Source organism: Rhinolophus sinicus, linkage group LG03 (genome assembly GCF_036562045.2).
Source record: "Rhinolophus sinicus isolate RSC01 linkage group LG03, ASM3656204v1, whole genome shotgun sequence".
Lineage (NCBI taxonomy): Eukaryota > Metazoa > Chordata > Mammalia > Chiroptera > Rhinolophidae > Rhinolophus > Rhinolophus sinicus.
The window spans coordinates 24,868,099-24,887,975 of NC_133753.1; the positions used below are offsets into that span (position 1 = coordinate 24,868,099).

Sequence of the window (19,877 nt, forward strand, 5' to 3'; positions counted from 1 at the left end):
TTTGTGGGGTTAGCTCCCACACAGTAGTTCATATGCTGAAGTCCTGGCTCATACTCACAGACAGTTAGCCTGAGGGTCATCTCCACCCACTGACATGCCAACAGCAATTAAGGCTCAACTGAAACAGGAGGGCACACACAACCTATACAAGGGACACTCCTGGAGCATTTGGCTCAGGTGATTAGGGAGACTGTGCCACTGGGCCCTACAGAACACTTACTACATAAGGGCACCTCAGCAAGACTGAAAGACATAGCAGATCTACCTAATATACATAGAAACAAACACAAAGAGGCAGCCAAAATGAGGAGACAAAAAAATGTCCCAAATGAAAGAACAGGAGAAAACTCCACAAGAAGAACTAAACAACATGGAGGCAAGCAATGTACCAGCTACAGAGTTCAAAACACTGTTTATTAGGATGTTCAAGGAACCTAGTGAGAACTTCAACACACAGACAGTAACCATAAAAAAGGACATAGAAATCATAAAACAAACAAACAAAAAAACACAACAGTGAGTAATGAAGAATACAATAAGTGAAATGAAGATGACACTAAAAGGACTCAACAGCAGATCAGATGAAGCAGAGGATCAAGTCAGCAATTTGGAATAAAGGTAGCAGAAAACACCCAATCAGAACAGCAAAAAGAAAAAAGAATCCAATAAAATGAGGACAGTTTAAGGGGCCTCTGGGACAACATCAAGCACAACAACGCTCGCATCATAAGGGTGCCAGAAGGAGAAGAGAGAGAGCAAGGAATTGAAAACTTATCTGAAGAAATAATGACAGAAAACTTCCCAACCCTGCAAGTGAAATAGACATACAAGTCCAGGAAGTACAGAGTCCCAAACAAGATGAACCCAAACAGGCTCACAGCAAGATATACCATAATTAAAATGACAAAGGTTAAAGACAGAGAATCTTAAAAGCAGCAAGAGAAAGGCAGTTAGGTAACTACAAGGGAGCTCCCATAAGACTGTCAGCTGATTTTTCAACGAAACTTTGCAGGCCACGCCAGAAGGGATTGGCATGAAATATTCAAAGTGACACAAGGAAGGACCTACAAACAAGATCACTCTACCCAGCAAGGCTATCACTTAGAATCAAAGAGATAAAGAGCTTCCCAGACAAGAAAACGCTAAAGGAATTCATCACCACCAAACCAGTATTGCAAGAAATGTTAAGGGACTTCTTTAAAGAAGGAAAAAACACACACCATAAATATGAATAATAAAGTGGCAATAACTATGTACCTATCAATAATCACTTGAAATGTAAATAGAGTAAATGCTCATATAAAAAGACAGAGGGTAGCTGAATGGATAAGAAAACAAGACCCACATGAAGGTGTGATCAAAAAGTACGGTAAATGTTAAATTAAAAAAAAAATTTATTACAGTAAAAACCATATTACCATTAAGCTCCCTCAAAATACTTCCCCTCACTTCAAACACACTTATCCCATCGTTCTTGCCACTTTCTGAAGCAGTTCTGGAAGTCCTCTTTCGTGAGTGTCTTTAGTTGCACTGTCGTGGCTGCCTCGATGTCCTGAATCAATTCAAAACATTTATCTTCCATGGTCATTTTGACTTTGGGAAAGAGCCAGAAGTCTCATGATGCCAGCTCTGGTGAATAAGGTGGATGAGAACACACTGTAATAATTTTGACAGAAATTGCTGTACCAGAAGCGATGTATGATACAGAGCTTTTCCATCATGATCAAAAACTACAGTGAATGCTGTTGCCAAGTGCCATCCATTGGAAAGGCAGGGATCTTCAATATGCAGAAGTGGTGTGCTGAACCTTAGTTACAGTGTGTGACAAGCTTCAACTTATTAAGTGCAGTCAGTTGGGTGTGAGCTACAGTTGAAAGAAGGTGTGTTTTAAAATGTGCCGTAAGTCATCCTCCATCATGAAAATGCTCCATGTCACACGTCACTCTGGTATGGCAATTTCTGTCAAAAACATTACGGTGTGTCCTCATCCACCTTATTCACTGGATCTGGCACCATGCGACTTCTGGCTCTTCCCCAAAGTCAAAATGATTCAGGACATTGAGGTAGCCATGGCAGCATAACTAAAGACACTCATGAAAGAGGGCTTCCAGAACTGCTTCAGAAAGTGTCAAGAATGATGGGATAAGTGTGTTTGAAGTAAGGGGAAGTATTTTGAGGGGCATTAATGGCAACGTGTCTTTTACTGTAATAATTTTTTTTTATTTAAACATTCACCATATTGTTTGATCACACCTCGTATATAGGCTGTCTACAAGAGACCCATTTCAAATCACAAGACACATACAGACTGAAAGTAAAGGGATGGAAAAAAAGATCTCTCATGAGAATGGAAACAAAAAAAAAGCTGGGGTAGCAATACTTATATCAGACAAAATAGACTTTAAAACAAAGGCTGTATAATAAGAGACAAGGACATTTCAGAATGATAAAGGGATCAATCCAACAAGAAGATATAACCCTTGTAATTTATGTACCCAACTTATGAGCACCTAAATATATAAAGCAAATATAACAAATGTCAAGGGAGAGATCAACAGTAATACAGTAATAGTAAGGGACTTTAACACTCCATTGTCATCAATGGATAGATCTTCCAGACAGAAAATGAACAAGGAAACAGCGGCTTTAAATGACATATTAGACCAGCCTTCTGGTCTAATTGATGGATATTTTTACAGCATTTCACCCCAAAGCAGAATATACATTCTTTTCAAGTACTCATGGAACCAGTATTATGTAAAATAGCCAAGATACGGAAACAACGTAAGTGCTTATCAATAGATGACTGGTCATCTGAAGCATGCCATAGCTGGGTGTTCATATGTTCCTGCTTTTTGCCTCTTTCTCAGTAGGACTTATGAATCACAGTGGGGGAAAAATATTGAGCTGCATAGACTTAGAGGTTTATTTTTCAAAGGATGACCAATAAATCCATTTTGCCACCAATCGACAAATAGAGTGCAATTTCCCAAAGCTCAGCTCACAAAGAAGGAAATTTAATAAACAGCTGAAGATACCCCTGACTGAAGCCCCAGGTTCTGTGAGCAGACTTATGGAATTCTAAAGAGGTAGTTGCCTAGTAACCAATATAAACAGCTTTGGAACCTAAGAAACTAAGGAAAGTTTAACATGTAGAACCTTGCTTCCCTTTGAAGACTGTATTGTGGGAGGCCATTGGGAAGGTCTTTCAAAACAGTGCTGCTTTACCAGTGTCTGAAAGAAGCTTATTAGCATCGGCTGAATGATGAGAAGCATAGCTGAAAAGATTTTAGATTAGGTGTCAAAAGGGTCAGTATTGCTTCAGGTGTTAGCCAATACTGTGATCTTAGTTATGGCTCTCTGGGTCTCAGTTTTGAAATCTGTAAAATACAAGAGTAGGACAGACCATCTTTATGGCAGAGTTTCCAGTGCAATCTCAGCAGTATATCTATGAATACATGACAAGAAAAGGGAAATAGAAAGTAGAAGGGGAGGAATGAAGGGAACTTTCTGATGAGAGAGAGGCAGCAGAGAGGGGGGATTTGAAACAGGTCAGGCTAAAAGGCTGTGTTCTCTGATCCCACTCTCCCTACTAACCAAGCTTCCTTCAGACATCCCACAGATACTTCTTGGGGCTGTGGTTTCTTTAATATGTACAAAAACCTCCGAGAGCTTGTTAAAATGCAGATTTCCAGGCCTCACTGCAGCCTACCGAATCAATATTCTGGGGTATGCATTTTAACAAGCTCCTCAGGTGATGATGCGGAGGGTCCATTAATCATATCTAACAAACACTGTCCCAGAAGTCGACTGTCCCCTCTTGGGCCCTACCTCAGAACTTCAGAATCTGTGGGTAGAGATGAGATTGTATAACTTTTAAAATCTCTCAGAAGTTACTGTGCTAATGTTTATTGCTTTTTAGCCTTTTCTTCGGTGGCAGTTTCTACTGCTTTAATAACAGAAGGAAAAAAGCAAGATATTACTCTTTTTAGCACACATTATTCAGTCCACTTTGACTATTTTTGCAGAATAATGGTAGCAGTCCCATTATTCTGCAATAGGAGTGAGGGTAGGGGACTGGGGCGGTGAGTAGAAGAGTGGAGCTACATTTGGAACCTCTGAGATACCACCCATTTTGAGTCTGTATTCTTATATCAGGTTTTAACTGGAGGCATGTGGCTTAACCCTTCCAACCCCACATCTGCACGTTCCTAGAAGTGCAGAGATAATGCTGGTGATTGCTGCTTACCAGATTTGTGCCAGGTTTGAATAACTATAGGATGCCATTTATTGCATTTCTTATGTTGTCATTGCACAAAAGTGTCTGAGACTTGCCACTCTGCTTTTGGTTCTTAAGGGCTGTTTGTTGGGAGAGAGGATGCTGTCTCACAATGTTGGCCCAGGTAACATTTAAGTTTGGACAATATGGAATCTCACAGAATTAAGAGTTAAAATAACTGGTATGGATTAGAAGTAATTTATAAATTTGTATCTGATGTGGAGGCCCACATAGGTCAAGGAAGAGTTATGCAGCAGGCAGGAATTGAGCTGGGCCTAGAAGAATGGGTAGAATTTATGTCAAGTATGGGAAAAAAGGCTATTTCATTTTGAGGTCACAGACAAAAGCTCCACTATGTGAACGGAGGAATACTTGAAGAAGTGCTAAGAGACTCAAGAGGTTACACGTCGGGACAAGCTCATTAACTAGGGTCACACCCATGGAGAACCCTGAATGCCAGGCTGAGCTGTCTGATCTTCATGCTATATAAGCCTTTGAACAAGAGAGAAAACAATATTTGAGGAAAAATTGGAAGCATGGGACACCGTTGAAAAGCAGTAATCTCTCATAAGGAGATGAGGGGCTCAGTTCTGGGGACACGTATGAGAATTGGAAGCAAGGGTCTGATACAAGGAATATTTAGAATATTGCACCATTTCTTTCTTTCGTCTTTCTAATTCACGACTTTCCTCTCCCCACCCCCCCACCCCCGTCTGTCTTCCAAGTTCTTTTCTTTCTGTATGATGGGCGACCAATTTCTGCTGACCTAGACCTCTCACCAGTTCCTCCCACCCCTTTCACAGGTGACTGGTCACGCCGCCAGGCCCTGCCTCTGGACCAGGCAGTGTGGAAGGAAACATTTGCTGGGAAACAATGACCAGGACCCAAAAGGGAAAGACTGTTCTCCGCCACCATCTCCATCAGTCTTCCTCCCCACGACTGGGATGGGGCCAGATTTTCTACTTAAAACCAAAAAGCAAGGAGGAGTGCACAGCTATCTCGGGCATGCTTCCAGTCTTTCACTTCAGCCCACAGCACTGTGCATATCTCAAGAACCAATATTTGAAAAAGGCCGCTTCAAACCTTACCTTCTCTCAGGAGGTGGTGTGGCAGCGAGGGCTGCCCAGCATTCCTTACAGCCAATACAGCTTTGACCATCTCTACAATGCAGACAGCATCATCCAGCCTCCCCACCTCAGGAAGACCCGACCTGAAAAACCCATCCGTTTCAAGGTCTTGGATTCTTCAGGTCCCTCAGCAAGGGTCGCCTCCCACACTGTGAAGACAGAAAGCTCTGCCAATCTAATGAAGCTGAAGAAATCAAAGTCAGCACGCACAGTCCAGGAAACAAGACGCCCTCTCATCTTTCGTCCCTGCAGGGATCCCGATATGCTGAGTCTGTCAGTTTCTTCAGATGTGAACCTGGAGAGCCAGGAAGCCTGGCTTCCCCCTCCTGAGAAGGAGGCCAGAGTCTGGGAGTCCATTGTGCTGGAAAAGCTGAACAAGCGCACAGCCCGGTGGATCCAGAACAAGCGTCCTCTAAGGCCTGGGGCATCTCCCAACAAGTGGCAGACCTACTTGCACCAGCAATATGACTGGAGCCACATCCGGGATGAGCTCACTTCCGCCAGTGACCTGGAGCTCCTGAAACAGCTGGAGGAAGAAGAACTAGCAGATTTTGAGCATCAGAGTATCATCCTGCCCACTCAGGAAAAAAAGGAGCCAGAGCTGCTGCTTTCTACTTACTATAGGTAGATTCCCTGGGCCTCACACATGCCTTTGAGAATCCCTGGCTCCCCATCAAGGAATCCCGGGTGGGTTCACACTCCTTAGTTCAGAAAGCACTCTCCCATCAACTTCTTGTGTTTTCCACTGCTACACTGCTCTCAAAGATCTCCATAAATAAGATTTCTCAGCCTAGGCACTATTGATATTCTGGATTGTGGGGGGCTTCCCTGTGCATTGTAGGATGTTTGCATCATTCCTCTGGATGCCAGTGACATCCTCTAGTTGTGACAACCAGATATCTCCAGCTATTGACACATGTCCCCTTGAGGGACAAAATTGCTTCTTGTTGACAACCATTGCCTTGAAAGGGATTGGTTCTCAGCCTTTCCCCTTCTCCTGATACTATCCAGGTGCTCTCTGAAATGTATTCATTGTGAGAATGAGAAAGGCAGAACCCTCACAACTTTGAGGGTTGGTCCTACCTTACTGCGAATAGCAGCCAGCATGTCACTGACTCAGAAACTGACTGGCAGCGGGACAGAGAAGTAAACAACCTGAGAAGAGGATTACTGAATTTCTCAGATTGCTTCCTTCTCATTTATAGCTAGAGGGAAGACTGGAGCTATGATAATATCTCTGCTTCCCAAAAGTAAACTGAAAGTAAGTGTCCAAAATAAAAAGTCCATTTATTTATTCATTTATTGGACAAATATAAATTGCATTCCCACTACTTTCCAGGTACTCTGCAAAGTGCTAGGAATGCAATGTAAATGAGACAGACATGGACCTATCCTTTAAGGAGCTTACAGTCTGTCCACTGACTGACAGACATTAAAGAAACAAACACATAATAGATAACAAACACATAAAAGTCAGGTAATGTAGGAGGCAGGTTTCCTTCCCCAAGTCCGTGCAACCTCTACGGGCACCAGTGTTAAAGAAGGATAATGCTGGGAGGATGGCCACTCTATCATGCTGTCCAGTAGCTGCAGAAGGAGTAGCTCCACTAGGGGAGAGGGAAGGTGGCTGCAGACAGGCCCTTTTGGCAGCTCCATATTCAACTTGCACTTCGGGGGCAAGGCCAATAGTTAAACATAGGTGTTCTTTAAATGCTCATGTGTGTATGAGCTGAGCTCAAAGAGGAAATGGAATGAGTTTTGGATCTGATGGAAAGGGGGAGGTCCATCTCCTTTTCCCCTCTTCTCTCCTTCTCTCACCCCTGTCAAGATTGCCCAATTACTTGCCACAAGTGCAGAGATTTAAAATTATGCCTGACAACAGTAAGACCACTGAGGATATCGATGCAAATGGGTGCATCTGCCAGCCCCCAAATCAAAGCTACTTCCGACAGGTGAATCCCAGAGCTGGAAAGTTTGCTTACTCCACAGACAACATCTTTGAACAGGAGATTTACTTTGGTAATAGAGCTGGGGACCTGTAGAGGGGGCTGAGGTGGACCTAGAGCAGGGAGGTGGAAGGTAGCTGGGGGATGAAAGTTGTGGGTATAGATGAGAGGCCCTGGATGACCCATGTGTTCATGGTAACATTCCCTGGTTACTCCCACAGGAGCTGGGGGTTTTTTGGTGGTGGTGGTGGAGGCAGTGGTATCTGGTGCAAAGGAAACTGTTCTCCCTCTTCCCTCTTTCTTGATCCCTCTATTTTACTAAGGAGGCAGTGGAGGGTGGGATTGTAAAGCAAGATTTGGCATTGGGAACAACCTACCTCTTCCCTGTACACCTTTCTCCCTTCTCTCATTTTGAGATATTCCCCCACTGAGGCACAATACTGGGAAAAAAAATCAGGCTTTGGAGTCAGACACATCTGAGTTTAAATCCTGGCTTAACCCCTTCCTACTAACATTCAGCAAATTACATAATCCCGCTGAGCCTTATTTACCTTATTTGTAAAATAATAATAACAAAAATGCACTTCATGTAAAGGGTAGACCAGAAAGCATCTATCATGCTTCTTGCCCAATGTCCCATAAAAGTCCACTTTCTTCCCCTTCTATCCCCTTATATCTAAAGGATATAGCGATATCCTTTAGATGCCTGGACTTCCAGGATACATGATCTAGGCCTGCATGTTCCAAGCTGTTTATTCTTTCCTACCCCCATCTTGTTCCTAAATTTCTATCAACTGAAAGTCTTCTTAAAGTGCTTAACAAAGTTATTCGGACTAAGAAATCTATGACTGATAAGAGATGAATCAGGAATCCCTTTATTAGTGTCTAGCTTTTCATAGGGCTTATCAGTTAGACAGGTTCTGCCTTGGCTTCCAGGACTCTGTGAGACCACCGGCTCATATTTCCAAACAACCGTCACCTTCAAGAGATGCCCCCAAGCATGGTAGTCATGCGTCCTAGGGGCTTAAAGTAGGGTAAAATGAAATTGGGTCTGAAAACCCAGGGTGCTGGGGACTCAATATTTCTTTATCTGTTCACAGATAAAGTCCAGGTCATCCACCGGATTGGTGCAAAGAGAGATCAAATTTTCCTGGAAAACCTCAACCAGTACAACAAGCAGCTATCGAAGGTCTTCCCTGAAACCCCAGAAAGGTGGACTTCCCAGCCAATTCCTGTAGCACGTAAGTAGGAAGCTGATAATGAGGGTGAAAATGGAAGTGTGGCGATTTCTTTAAGGCCCGTTTCATAGGCTGGGGCCCCACCAGCATCTACGGGGACTAAAAATCATCCTATAAAATTATAAAATACTAACTAATTGTAACTAGGAAAAGCCTTTGTGAGCATCCATTCAGTTGAAATCAGAGAAAATTTAGGTGTAATAACGTGGTTTAGGGCCAGGAATGACCAGTAGGGCAGATGCCATCTTAATGCTTCCAGGGGAAGTATATCAAACCCCTGATTTAGCACGCTGTCCTCTTCCCTTGGGCTGGCTCTACCCTCTCACTCCATTCTCAGACCCATACCTGCTTTAGGCTGTAGGATTATCCTCTATTATAAATTTCTATTTCACGAGTACATCATTCTTCATTCTGTAAGACAGACAAGGTAGAGAGAAAGGAAATAGTCAAGAAATGAGCTGAAACAAAATGTGCCCATCCTCCAAGACACTGTCTCCATTTCCCATGACTCTTTTTTTTGCAGTATCACTGTTCAGATGGGCCCCCTGGGGCCCCCTGGCCCAGAAACGAGCAGCCGTAGTGACCGATTCTTTTTCCCACCAGCCCCAAACTTGTCTTGAGTGATGGCAGCTAGATGCAGCTTCCCTAATATTCACACATGTCCTGGTTGTTGAGGACCACCATTATAAAGCAGTAGAGAAAGCACCCCAGCAAAGCTTTGGGTTGAGTCTTGGCAAGTCATCTTCCGGAGTTTCAGTTGCTTCATTAAAACTCAGACACTAATTATCCCTCCAGCAAGGCAGTTTTGTGGCACTTATTGATGCTTGGGTCATTTTGTAAATATGTTTTATAAACCATTAAATGCTGCACAAACTCAAGGCATTATTATTAGTATACTACCTTCCCCACAAGCCAACTCTATTCTGCATGTCCTCTCTTCTGAGAATAGGCAAATTCAGAGACAGAAAGTTGATTGGTGGTTGCTGGGAGGAGAGAGGAATAGGTATGGGGTTTCTTTTGGGGGTGATGAAAATATTCTAAAATTAGATAATGGTGATAGTTGTACAACTCTGCGAATATACTAAAAACCACTGAACTGGATATACTTTAAAAGGATGGATTTTACGGTACATGAATTCTACCTCAATAAAGTTATTATTTTAAAAAGAAATCCTCTGAGGATCCTACTACTGCATTCACAGAAGCTTCACCACCTATTTCACTTGCTTCACAGGCACTTTTCCCCCAGGGGTGCTGGATACTGGCCTTCTTTTTCCCCAGAACACAGTACATTTAACGAGCTAATGCTGTAGGAGTTTTCACATCAAACTTTAAAAAAAAAAAAGTATTTGAAATTTATCTGGGGGAAGTAAAGTCAGAATAGCAATATATAGACACACCTTCTTATAACTATTTTATTCATCATCTGATCTTAGGAAATATTAGGTATTGGGTAGATTTCTTTTTTTCCTCTTCATTTTGATTGAATTGAAAAACTTAGATAATAATTTTTTTTAAATGATAAAAATTCTCAAGATATAAAGTACTTACTATTATATAGCCTTTAATTTCCCCGAAATCATGATAGAAAACTCTCTAGTGTGCCCAGAATATCCTTACGGTTCCTCTATACCATGCACAGGTTATATGGTACAAATCTAAAACGCACCATTTGTTTCTGCCAACAAGTGTACTGCACCTTTTGTCCTACAGAAAATCAAAGGGCTGTTTGTTTCTGTGCTCCCTTTACATGACTTTTGATGTGGAAGGTGGCTAGTGGATATATTTATACTTTCCTAGAACTCAAAGGACTGGAAATAAAATAAATGTTGGCAATTGTACATGGTTATTCCTACAAAGGTTAACTATCAGAGATTCAAGACTTTCTCATTACATCCATTTTAACTCCCTGAGCAGGGGGGTATGGGGGGGGGGTAGGGTTAGTTCAGCTACTTCTTACTTCCCTGGGAGGGATTTCAAGCCGGCTGAGAGAGGTAGGGGCGTGTCATGTGGCAAAGTATCTACTCACCCGGAGCTGACCTGTATGGAGCTGGTTCTATAGCTTCTGGCTGCACACATCCTACACTGCAAAGGAATGAACCCCAAATGGGGTGACTGAGTTCCACCAGTGTGATCAAAGCTGAGTGAGGACCATTTGGAGGGTAAGCTTTGTGTAGGCATCTGAGCTAAACTGCCCTGGAGTCACACAGACTCCATTCATATTAGAAGTAAGAAATCCTATTGCCATCCTCCTTCAAAGGAAAGAATTGATTCAAATCTAAATGTGTTGGAGTTAGAATGACATCTTAAAAGAAACAATCAGCTGACAGTGACAGATTAGAACATGGAACTGAGAAGCAATGTAGCAAATGATGAATTTAGTGATCTGGAAATGTTTTTTTTAATCTGTTTTGCCTTCTCCTTTTCTATACAACTACTCTTCTGAGAAAGAGGCTTTCTGAATGTGATACCAGGGAGAACATTAAGTCTAGAAAACATAACAACTGTAACTATTTTTATATAACAACTATATTTCCCTATTTTCTTCTGTTCTTAAATTTCCAACTGTTATTTGTCATAATTAGGGAAAACTCAAAAATGCTAAAATCTTTAAAATTTAGCAGCTTGTAGCACCATTCCTCTTCCAAAATTAAAAACATTAAAAAGAAAACAATACATTAGGAATTAATGGCCAATTACACTCTACTTTAAATTGTAATATATCAAATATTGAATTTTATGAGCAAACCCTGTTACATATAAACATATTTATGTTCCTAAAGATTCATTAAACTTATAAAAAGATTTGTAAGTATCTCAGCTTTTCTCCCCCAGCATCACGACTTTATCATGTCTCTAGTCAGGACTTTTTTAAACTTCCTATTGGTCTTGTACTCATTTCCCTATATGATCACAGGAACATTTGCTCTCAAGAATTTTGTTTTGCCTTGCTCTTAGTCAGGAACAGGAATGTGATGCTAGCTGAAAACACAGGGCCTAGGGTAGTGGGGTGAGAATATCTCCTACCATCTCAATGCACAGCTTGCAGGCCTGTGAAAGGAGCCCTGCGCTGGACTGCCTTGCCCACCCCGGCCAAGCATCTTCTGCTGCAGGTGGGTGAGGAGGACGTGCCTAGTAAGAGCAGGAAACTGAAGACGCAGGCCGAATCGATGAAGGAAGATGTGGCTTGGAAACTGGTGGTCCTGCAGAGGATGCTGAAGGAATGGAAGACTGCCTGGGGTCTAAGTGAGTGAGAGGGCTGTGGGTGGTGAGGTGCCCAGAGATATCAGTGAGGGAGGAGGTTCTGACCTTGGACTAGTTTCTCAATCAAATTGAGGGAAAGTCCATCTGTCTCTTGTGGAACAAACATTTGGTTGCCTCATCAAGGATAGACTAGACAAGAGCCTCTCACACAATGCTAGTTGGCATGTATCTGGATGGTTTTTGCATGGGCAGGTTTTACTTCGGTAATTTATGTAAACTCACTACATTGAGAACTCTTTATAGGCAGGGACTCTAACTTACTGACCTCTGAAACTTTATGCTCAATAAATGATACATGAAGGGAAGGATAAACTATGCTGCCCGAGGAATGGAAATGTAGTGACCAAAAGAAACAGTAGTTGTCTTGGTATAAACAACCCCTCTCCAAAATTCATTTTTGGAGTTGGGATTACATATCTACTTTGCCTTCAAAGATATGGGAGTGCCTGGAGCAGAGTAAGAGCCTAGTAAGGAATGCTGAAAGCTAGAGTTGAGGACTCAAGAGTTGCTGCCTTTCCAGAACATGAGAAATGAGTTTAGTTAGTGCAGGTAAAAGAGGCGAACCATCTTGTACAAACTGGGTCAGGTAAACAAAAAAGATTGAAAAAGAGATACTGAGTAAAAGCTACTAGTAGGGAGCAACTACAGATGGTGGGAGCACTGAAATAAAAGCTTGATACCTGCAAAGAGAGCAGTTAGCAATAAAATGAGGAAGACCTTGAAAACCAGATGGAAGAGCCCTCAAAGGCAAGGAAACCTAATGATAACCACAATCATTAGTATTTGAGCCCTTATTATTTTGCCACTTATTTTGCTAAACTTTGTGCAGTTAACTCATTTAATACTCAGTCACTCAATATGGTAGGATCTAGTATTATTCCCATTTTACAAGTGAAAAATCTTAAGCTTAGACAGATTAAGTAACTTAGCCAAGGTCACAGAGCTGATAACTGTGATTCCAAACCAGGAATGTCTGATAAAAAAGTGCCCTTAACAACTATGTTTTATTGCCCTTTATTTTCCAGATGGCAACAATGAAAAGTTATTTAAGCAAAGAGAGATATAGGATGGGATTGGGGGTAGTTTTGTTTGGGAATTGACCAAGAGGGTACATGGATGATCAGAGAAATAACTTCCATAAGGATCCTATCTCTGGGGCCCTTTATTCTTCTGAGTTAATGTTTTGCTTTTTTGCTTGAATTGTCCTGGGGGGAAGAGGACTTCTTGTCCCTGCCTGTAGCACAATATCTAACCCTAACCAGGTGGTTCTCTGCTTATTTCCCTCCCAATGGCATAGTCATCGAGTGGCACTATGAGACAATAGAAGGTCTGCTGCGGAGCTTGGCGAATATACATGATGATATTCGGATCCAAGCCATTGTCACATGTGCCACAGCTGCTTTAGAACGGCCCCGGATTGCCATCAGCCAGGGGGACTCAGGTGAGAGCCAGACTGACTGCTTAAGAACACTATGGACAGGTTTCCCCCACTATCCGAAAGCAGAGCGTTCCTATGAAACCCTTTGTAAGCCGAAGTGGTGTAAAGCGAAGAATTATCCCCCACTTTCTGAAAGTTCCCGTTATGCCACTTTGCTTTTACAGAAGACCTGCATTGTATGGTAATGACTGTTTTTCATAAAAGTGAAAATCCTCTTCAGCTTTCCTTCAGTTAGAGAAAACAGGTACTAATACAGAATTGTAATCTACTGAGGAGCTGTTTTAACAAGACACAGAACCCAGATAATGGAAACTACAAATGCTACTGGAAGGACATAAAACCAGCTGACTCTTAGGTACTTATCTCTTAAGTGCCCTCTCATATATCACCTTTTATGTGATGCCTGGGCTGACACTTTTTCCTTCTCTGGGGCTGGTAGCATCCCAATATTATTCCTGTTCTAATATTTGTCACTCTGTCATAATTATGTTTACTTCTCTACCATCCCTACCAGGCAAGGAACTTTTTAATGGCAGGGACTAATTTTAACGCTACAAAATTGTCAGGTATTTAAAGTTTCATTTCACTCATTTCCTGTCTATTGAGTTCTAGATATGGGCATTTTCCCTCCAAGTTTTCAAGTTTGCTGCTCTCTCTGCTGGGAAACTCTTCCTCTCTCTCTTCCCCTGATTAACTTCTATACTTGCCCTTCAATTTTCAGTTAAGGTGTCACCTCCTCCGAGGAGTCTTCCCTGCCCCGCCACCCAGACTTGGTTTGGTGATCCTGCTACAAATGTGTCCACACATGTACATTAAAAAAAAAAATGTTACCACTTATTTCCTTGGGTATTAAATGGGATGATGTATTTATAGTGCCTGGCACATAGAGAAAACCTTTAATAGGCAGCAACAGACATTATAATCTTATTCCCGAATCCTCCACATACTTACAAGCCACACCTTTGTCTCCCCCAGAACGACGCCTTTCCTGTGATCTTTCACATGCGCTGGGGGTCTAGATTTTGATTTGTCTTATTTCCTCCCCACACCTTCCCCCGCCCCCCAAAATGATCTTACTCATTATTTCTTGAAATTCTCAATTCACTTCTATCATTCCCCTGAAATACACCTATTACCATCTAGCCCATTCTTAACAGATGGCATGGTAGCGGAGTAAAAAGGACTAGAAATCCTCAAATCTTAGACACAGGCCCAGCTCTGCCACTTCTTGGGAAGTCAGTGAACTCTGAGTTTCAAATTTCTTATCTATAAAATGAGGATAACTGTGGACAATAGGTTCACAAAAGCCTTCCCTTTCTACTTGAGAATTTAGAGCTTTAGTTAAATGCCCCCTTTTTGCCCTGATAACCTGATAAGGACAGAAATTATCTTTATAGGCAATATTGCTTATGATAAAAATGAACCCTGATTGATCAGTTACATTTGGACTAGTACGAATTGTAAATGAAATATAAATCCAAGGGGGCACCATCCTTTGGGTTTCCATGACTTATGACAGGCTTGCCCTTTGGGGACCCTAGAATTTTACCTACTGATTTATAGGACATACTAACTCCTGTGGAATATAAGACTTGTATCCAGAATGGATTCCATGCTCCTGAGCTGTCCCCAGAAGGCTCCGTGGAATGCTATAACGCAGCCTCAAGAACTCTGGCCCAAAGGAGTGCCTGATGCTGCCCTGTTGGCAAACTGCTCCCATTCCAAATCCGTCTGAAGATCGGTGCTATGTGTGGCCTCTGATAACCTTGTGAGTCTGACTGTTTAAACCAAGACTCCTGAAATGCACATATTTCATTCAGGTGAGCTCTGCAGTAAGGTTGGAAGACTGAATGAGATGAATATGAAAACACTATATAAATGGCAAAGTACTACCTAAATATAATTGCTATTATTAAAAATGCAAAAACCTATAGGGTAAATAGGTTTTCCTCACTGAAACTAATGGTGACGGTCACCATAGCCTAGCTGGAAACATTCTTCTTTGGCTTGAGTATAGCTCCTTAGAGGCCAGATGATAAAGCCTGGGAACTAGCATATCCAGCACAGACGTGAGCCATAAAATCCTGCCCATCGTAAGGGCTCAGCTAAACTCTAATGCAGCAGTGGTAAGAACCTGCAACTGAGACCGAGGCCGGCCACCATGTGGCTGTGGGAAGGCAGCTGTGTTTCCGAGAAAAGCACGCTACTAGCACCCTCTGCCCTAGCGCTCTTTTGATCGCAGACGAGGAGACTGTGAAAGCCCCGCCGACCCAGGACTTGCCAGAGGTCCTACAGCCCGCCCTGGAGGCTGCTCTTTGTGACAAGAATATCAATGTGCAGGTGGCAGCGGCGCTCTGCCAATATGCTCTACAGTCACGTAACCCCCTTGCCCGGGACATCATGCAGACTGTCCTTTTGAAGGGTGAGTAACTCCATTACTTCTGACCTGGGGATATGGGGCAAAGAGAGGACATCTTACCATCAGCTTTTCCTAATCCTTTCCTCTTCACTAGCATGCTTGAATGTCTACCGTACTGGGTTTGTGTTTATGTTAGAACATTCAAAAATTACTTTTCCTACTAGGTACTTGTACAAAATAGATACACTGCCACCTAGTGGTACCTGGGCTAAGCGTTTCATAGATGGTTCCATTTACCTAGAAACCATGCCCTTTCACGCAAGTATATTTTCTTTTCACTGAAAAGATGATGTAACAATATCAAAGAATACTTCCTGAAAATTAAAAACTCACCACTTGAACATATCATGCTTCTATTTTTGCACATTAATTTACAGGCGTTGTCCACATGAGTTCTTGAATACAAGCACAAAGTTCTTTCAAGTGATAAACCCGAGGTGCCTAACAAGAATACTAAGAGATGTGCCTATTCCTCGTCTGGGGGCTGGGGGAGTGGCAGGGTGAGGGGGTGGAGATAGATCAGGACAACTGGCTGACTGGTTGGGCCTTCTGCACAGACACTCAACTTGTTCTGTCTGTCTTACTAAAGCTTCCATCCACTCCAGACTTTCCCATCTCTAGGGGGAGGAACAACTGTACCTCTCAGCCAGGCCTTACTGCTGGCCTTACTCAGAAGTGCCTTACTGCTGTTAGCTAACAGGAGTAAGAACTTTTTAGGATTAACTTTTCAAGTTAAGATTTTTCAGTCTATATTTTAAACCTTGATGTGATCCATTTAAATAAGGTTTAAATATGGGATTGGATTTCTAGACTGAGAAGAGCACAGGGAAGTGAGTTAACCGGCAGGTACCAGCCTTGGGTACCAACACGAAGGCTGTTCTCTCTGCGGGGAGATCAGGTCGCCATCCAGGACTCCTTTTTTCACCCCCCTGTGGCAGGTGACAGCGTAAATAGCTGGGCTGCAGCTCAGTGCTTGGCTCTGGACGGTGCTGCCACTTACCCCGTGATTAAGAAGATCCTCCATCAGATGTTTAAGAAGAAGGATGAGGACACTGAGCGGCAGTCCTGCATGCTCCTGAGCCATCTCAGTGGGAAGACAGTATGTCCATTACAGGGTCAGAAAAAGAAACCCAGTTTGGGGGAACAATTGGGTCTTTGAGGTCAGTGCATGTCAGGAATCAAAAATGCAGGTAGGATGATCTCAAGCACAGGTAAAAGGGGACCAAGTGTGGTTGAACTGGGGTGTAGGTGTGTATACAAGGTTAGAGGAACAACAGCTAGCTGAGAGGAAAGTGAGAAAAGCAGGTTGCAGATGATTTCTGTGTGTGCAAGAAGAGTTGTGATATGTAGAATCTGCTGCTCTAAGTTTACCCTGGGAAACCACAGACCTACAATTGTGTCTACTTTCAGCAGAAACGTGAAACTCACAAGGATTGAGACACATACAAGTTATTTTAGGGGTAAAGATAGTTCAAGTCAGGAAGAGAAGGCCCTGGTTTTCTGTTCAGATTACAAAATCTGTATTTTGTTCCCTGATTTATGATCCCTGCAGTTAGTTAGCTTAATGGAAGAGTGCTCCGTATTTTATAAACCCACTCTTTGTTAGGGATGGGTATCTCATGTACTGTGACATTAAGTATGTTGGGAGCCATGTTAGGATGGAAGTTGTTTGAGGTTCTAGCATTTCTAAAAGTGATAATGAATATCCGTACAAATCTTCTATTTCCTCAGACCCTAATTCACACCATGCTTGCTGTGGAGCTGAACAGCCATCAATGGAAGGACCGGATTATGGCCTGCCGGGCTCTCTCGCGGATCTATGGAAATGTCTGTTTGGTAAGCCTCCTCTTTCTGTGCTTCCAGGACAGAAAATTAAGCAAAACTGGGCTAGGGAGCCTTTCCACTTTTTGCTGCTATCTGGTATCCTATTCTCGCCAAACAGATTTCTGTCCCCACATTGCTACCTTTTACTCCTAACCCAGAATTACCTTCAAATGCCAACCTGTCTGTGACTTAAGCCACTGCTTATCAGCGTGGTGGCAGTCCACAAACTGTTTATAACCCACCCACAATGAAATAAGCAAAAAGCCTGCATTTAAAAAATTGTACAATAATTTGACATAGCCTCAATATCATTGTACGATGTATCAATGACATTTTTCTTGCTCAAAAATCGGTCCTTCGTCACAGATAGTTTAAGCACTAACTTAAAGTACCCAACAATCCAAATACACTGGTGTCTATGTTGGCTGAGTGTTCAGCACACATACAGAAGGTATACAACAGTCCCTACTTTCAAAAAACTGACAGAGTAAGACCAACATACGCAAATGAGTCAAGAACAAGTGATACATGTAAATGTAAGGTACTCTCCTAAACTTTTCAGCGGGAGGCTAGTATGGGCTGAACTTATCAGTGAAAGTTCTATGAAGGAATGTGGGGCAGCTGAGCAAGACTTGGAGAGAACTGAAGGGGGACTTCCAGACAAAGGAAACCCTGACCGTCACTTAGACTTTCACCTCACCTCCTTCTCGCTATTATTTTTGAATCATCTTCGTGTCCAAATGGGATTTTTCACTTCTTCCTGTGTCACTGTATCTTTTCCTTATAACACTGAGTATCTCCAAAATAGCCCAGGATGTTACCATTCCCATAAGTGAATACCCTCCACTCTTTTGACCCTCGCATTTTGATGTGGAAAGCACAAAATATGGCCATTTAGTATAATCACCTGAAGACATTTTAGTCTGAATTAATTCTGCCTCAACTGCTATAGTACCCTGCTGCAAAGTCCTGGACCAGGAGTTCAGCCATCACCCGGGAACTTGTGAGAAGTCCAAAATCTCACCTGGGTCAACTCAGTCAGACTCTGCATTTCATAATATCATTTTAACATCTGATTTATTTACACATTCACCTCCTCAGCACTTGCCAGGATTGCCAACTGAAAGTAAAGACATGTAGAGCAAGCAGGGGCTGGAGTAAAGATGAGAACCTCAAATCAGACTGCTGGAATTAAGAACAGCGGTTATGTCCATCGCTCGCTCAGTAAGCAGTTTCTGACCACATCCTACACGCTAGGCACTAGGCTAACACTGAGAATGCGGATAGTATGTATTCACTTGGTAAATGTTATAATAGCTATAACAGAAGCAGTTGTAACGTGTTGTGGGATTTTCCTATGCTTACAGAGGACAGAGGAGAGTTCACTGAGATGCTTTTTGAGCTAAATCCTAAAAGAAAAGTAGAAAACATCAAGTACTACATAGGGGTGAAAAAGGGAGTTTTCAGGCAGGGCGAGTAGCGTGGACATTCACATAATCATCAACTATAACTGTTGATGTCTTTTCCTGTGTCTGTCTTTTCCTTTCTCAGAGAAGTACTAGTAATACAGGTGGCCAATTGTCCTGGTTTGTCCAAGACACAGGACTTTTAGTACTAAACCCAGGAAAATCCCAGGCAAACTGGGATGACTTGGTTACCGTATTAATGTGTCACCTTCAAATATTAAGTCTCTCAAGTACAGTTACATTGGCCCCAACACAGTATAGTTTAAAACATGAGCTTGGAAAACAGACCTAGTTCTCCAGCACTCAGTCTGTTAACCTTGGGCAAGTAAGTAAATCTGAGCCTCCATTGTCGTCTGTAAATGGTAATATCTGCCTCATTGCATTGTTTGGGAGGATTAAGTGATGGATAAAAACTTAGTACAGTGCCAAGTACAAAACTGATGTTCAATAAATGGTAGCTAATCACTACACCTATTTACAGGATATAAAACATAAGTTGATCCAGCTGATGTGGAGTGACTGGAGTAAGGACGTAAGACAAGCAGCTGCCCAAGCTCTGGGGCAAATGAGTCTTGGGAAAGAGGTGCATGACATGATCAGGTAAACCTAGTCAACATAAGACAAAAACATTTCTATTCTTAAGTGCTCGGGGGCCCTGGGAGCCAGGCAGTTAGCATTTGTTGAGCTGCTCATTTGTATATGCTCGACCTTGTACTGGGTTCCACTGCAGGATTATTTTTTAAAATAAAAAGTTAACAGTCCCTGCGGACTATAATGTGGTCAAGAATCATTGAGTGCCCACTAGATGTCTGAAAGAGTCCTGTGAGGACTGAGTCCCAGTTGTTCCAAGATTTGTGCCCGAGAAGCTGCAAGCCC

The 19,877-nt window shown here is 42.4% G+C and overlaps 2 protein-coding genes across 3 annotated transcripts in view; one reads left to right on the plus strand and one right to left on the minus strand.

Annotated features, from left to right (window-relative positions):
* Positions 1-19,877, minus strand: part of LOC109448264 (acyl-coenzyme A thioesterase 1) — a 38,421-nt gene that overhangs the window by 13,749 nt on the left and 4,795 nt on the right. The window contains exon 2 of one of the 2 annotated variants that reach the window (XM_074327237.1): positions 8,936-9,001. The gene's annotated coding sequence lies outside the window, so the exon portion shown is untranslated. Of the gene's footprint in view, positions 1-5,367; positions 5,500-8,935; positions 9,002-19,877 lie in introns of those variants that run through there. The other variant, XM_019733392.2, reaches the window with a different exon arrangement.
* HEATR4 (HEAT repeat containing 4) overlaps positions 4,961-19,877 on the plus strand; it is a 29,488-nt gene continuing 14,571 nt past the window's right edge. Inside the window, exons 1-9 of the mRNA XM_019733395.2 lie at positions 4,961-6,030; positions 7,235-7,425; positions 8,453-8,593; positions 11,633-11,836; positions 13,152-13,295; positions 15,553-15,714; positions 16,650-16,810; positions 17,443-17,547; positions 19,483-19,601. Coding sequence (XP_019588954.2) covers positions 5,153-6,030; positions 7,235-7,425; positions 8,453-8,593; positions 11,633-11,836; positions 13,152-13,295; positions 15,553-15,714; positions 16,650-16,810; positions 17,443-17,547; positions 19,483-19,601 — 2,105 coding nt within the window. The 5' untranslated portion in view covers positions 4,961-5,152. The remainder of the gene's footprint in view (positions 6,031-7,234; positions 7,426-8,452; positions 8,594-11,632; positions 11,837-13,151; positions 13,296-15,552; positions 15,715-16,649; positions 16,811-17,442; positions 17,548-19,482; positions 19,602-19,877) is intronic.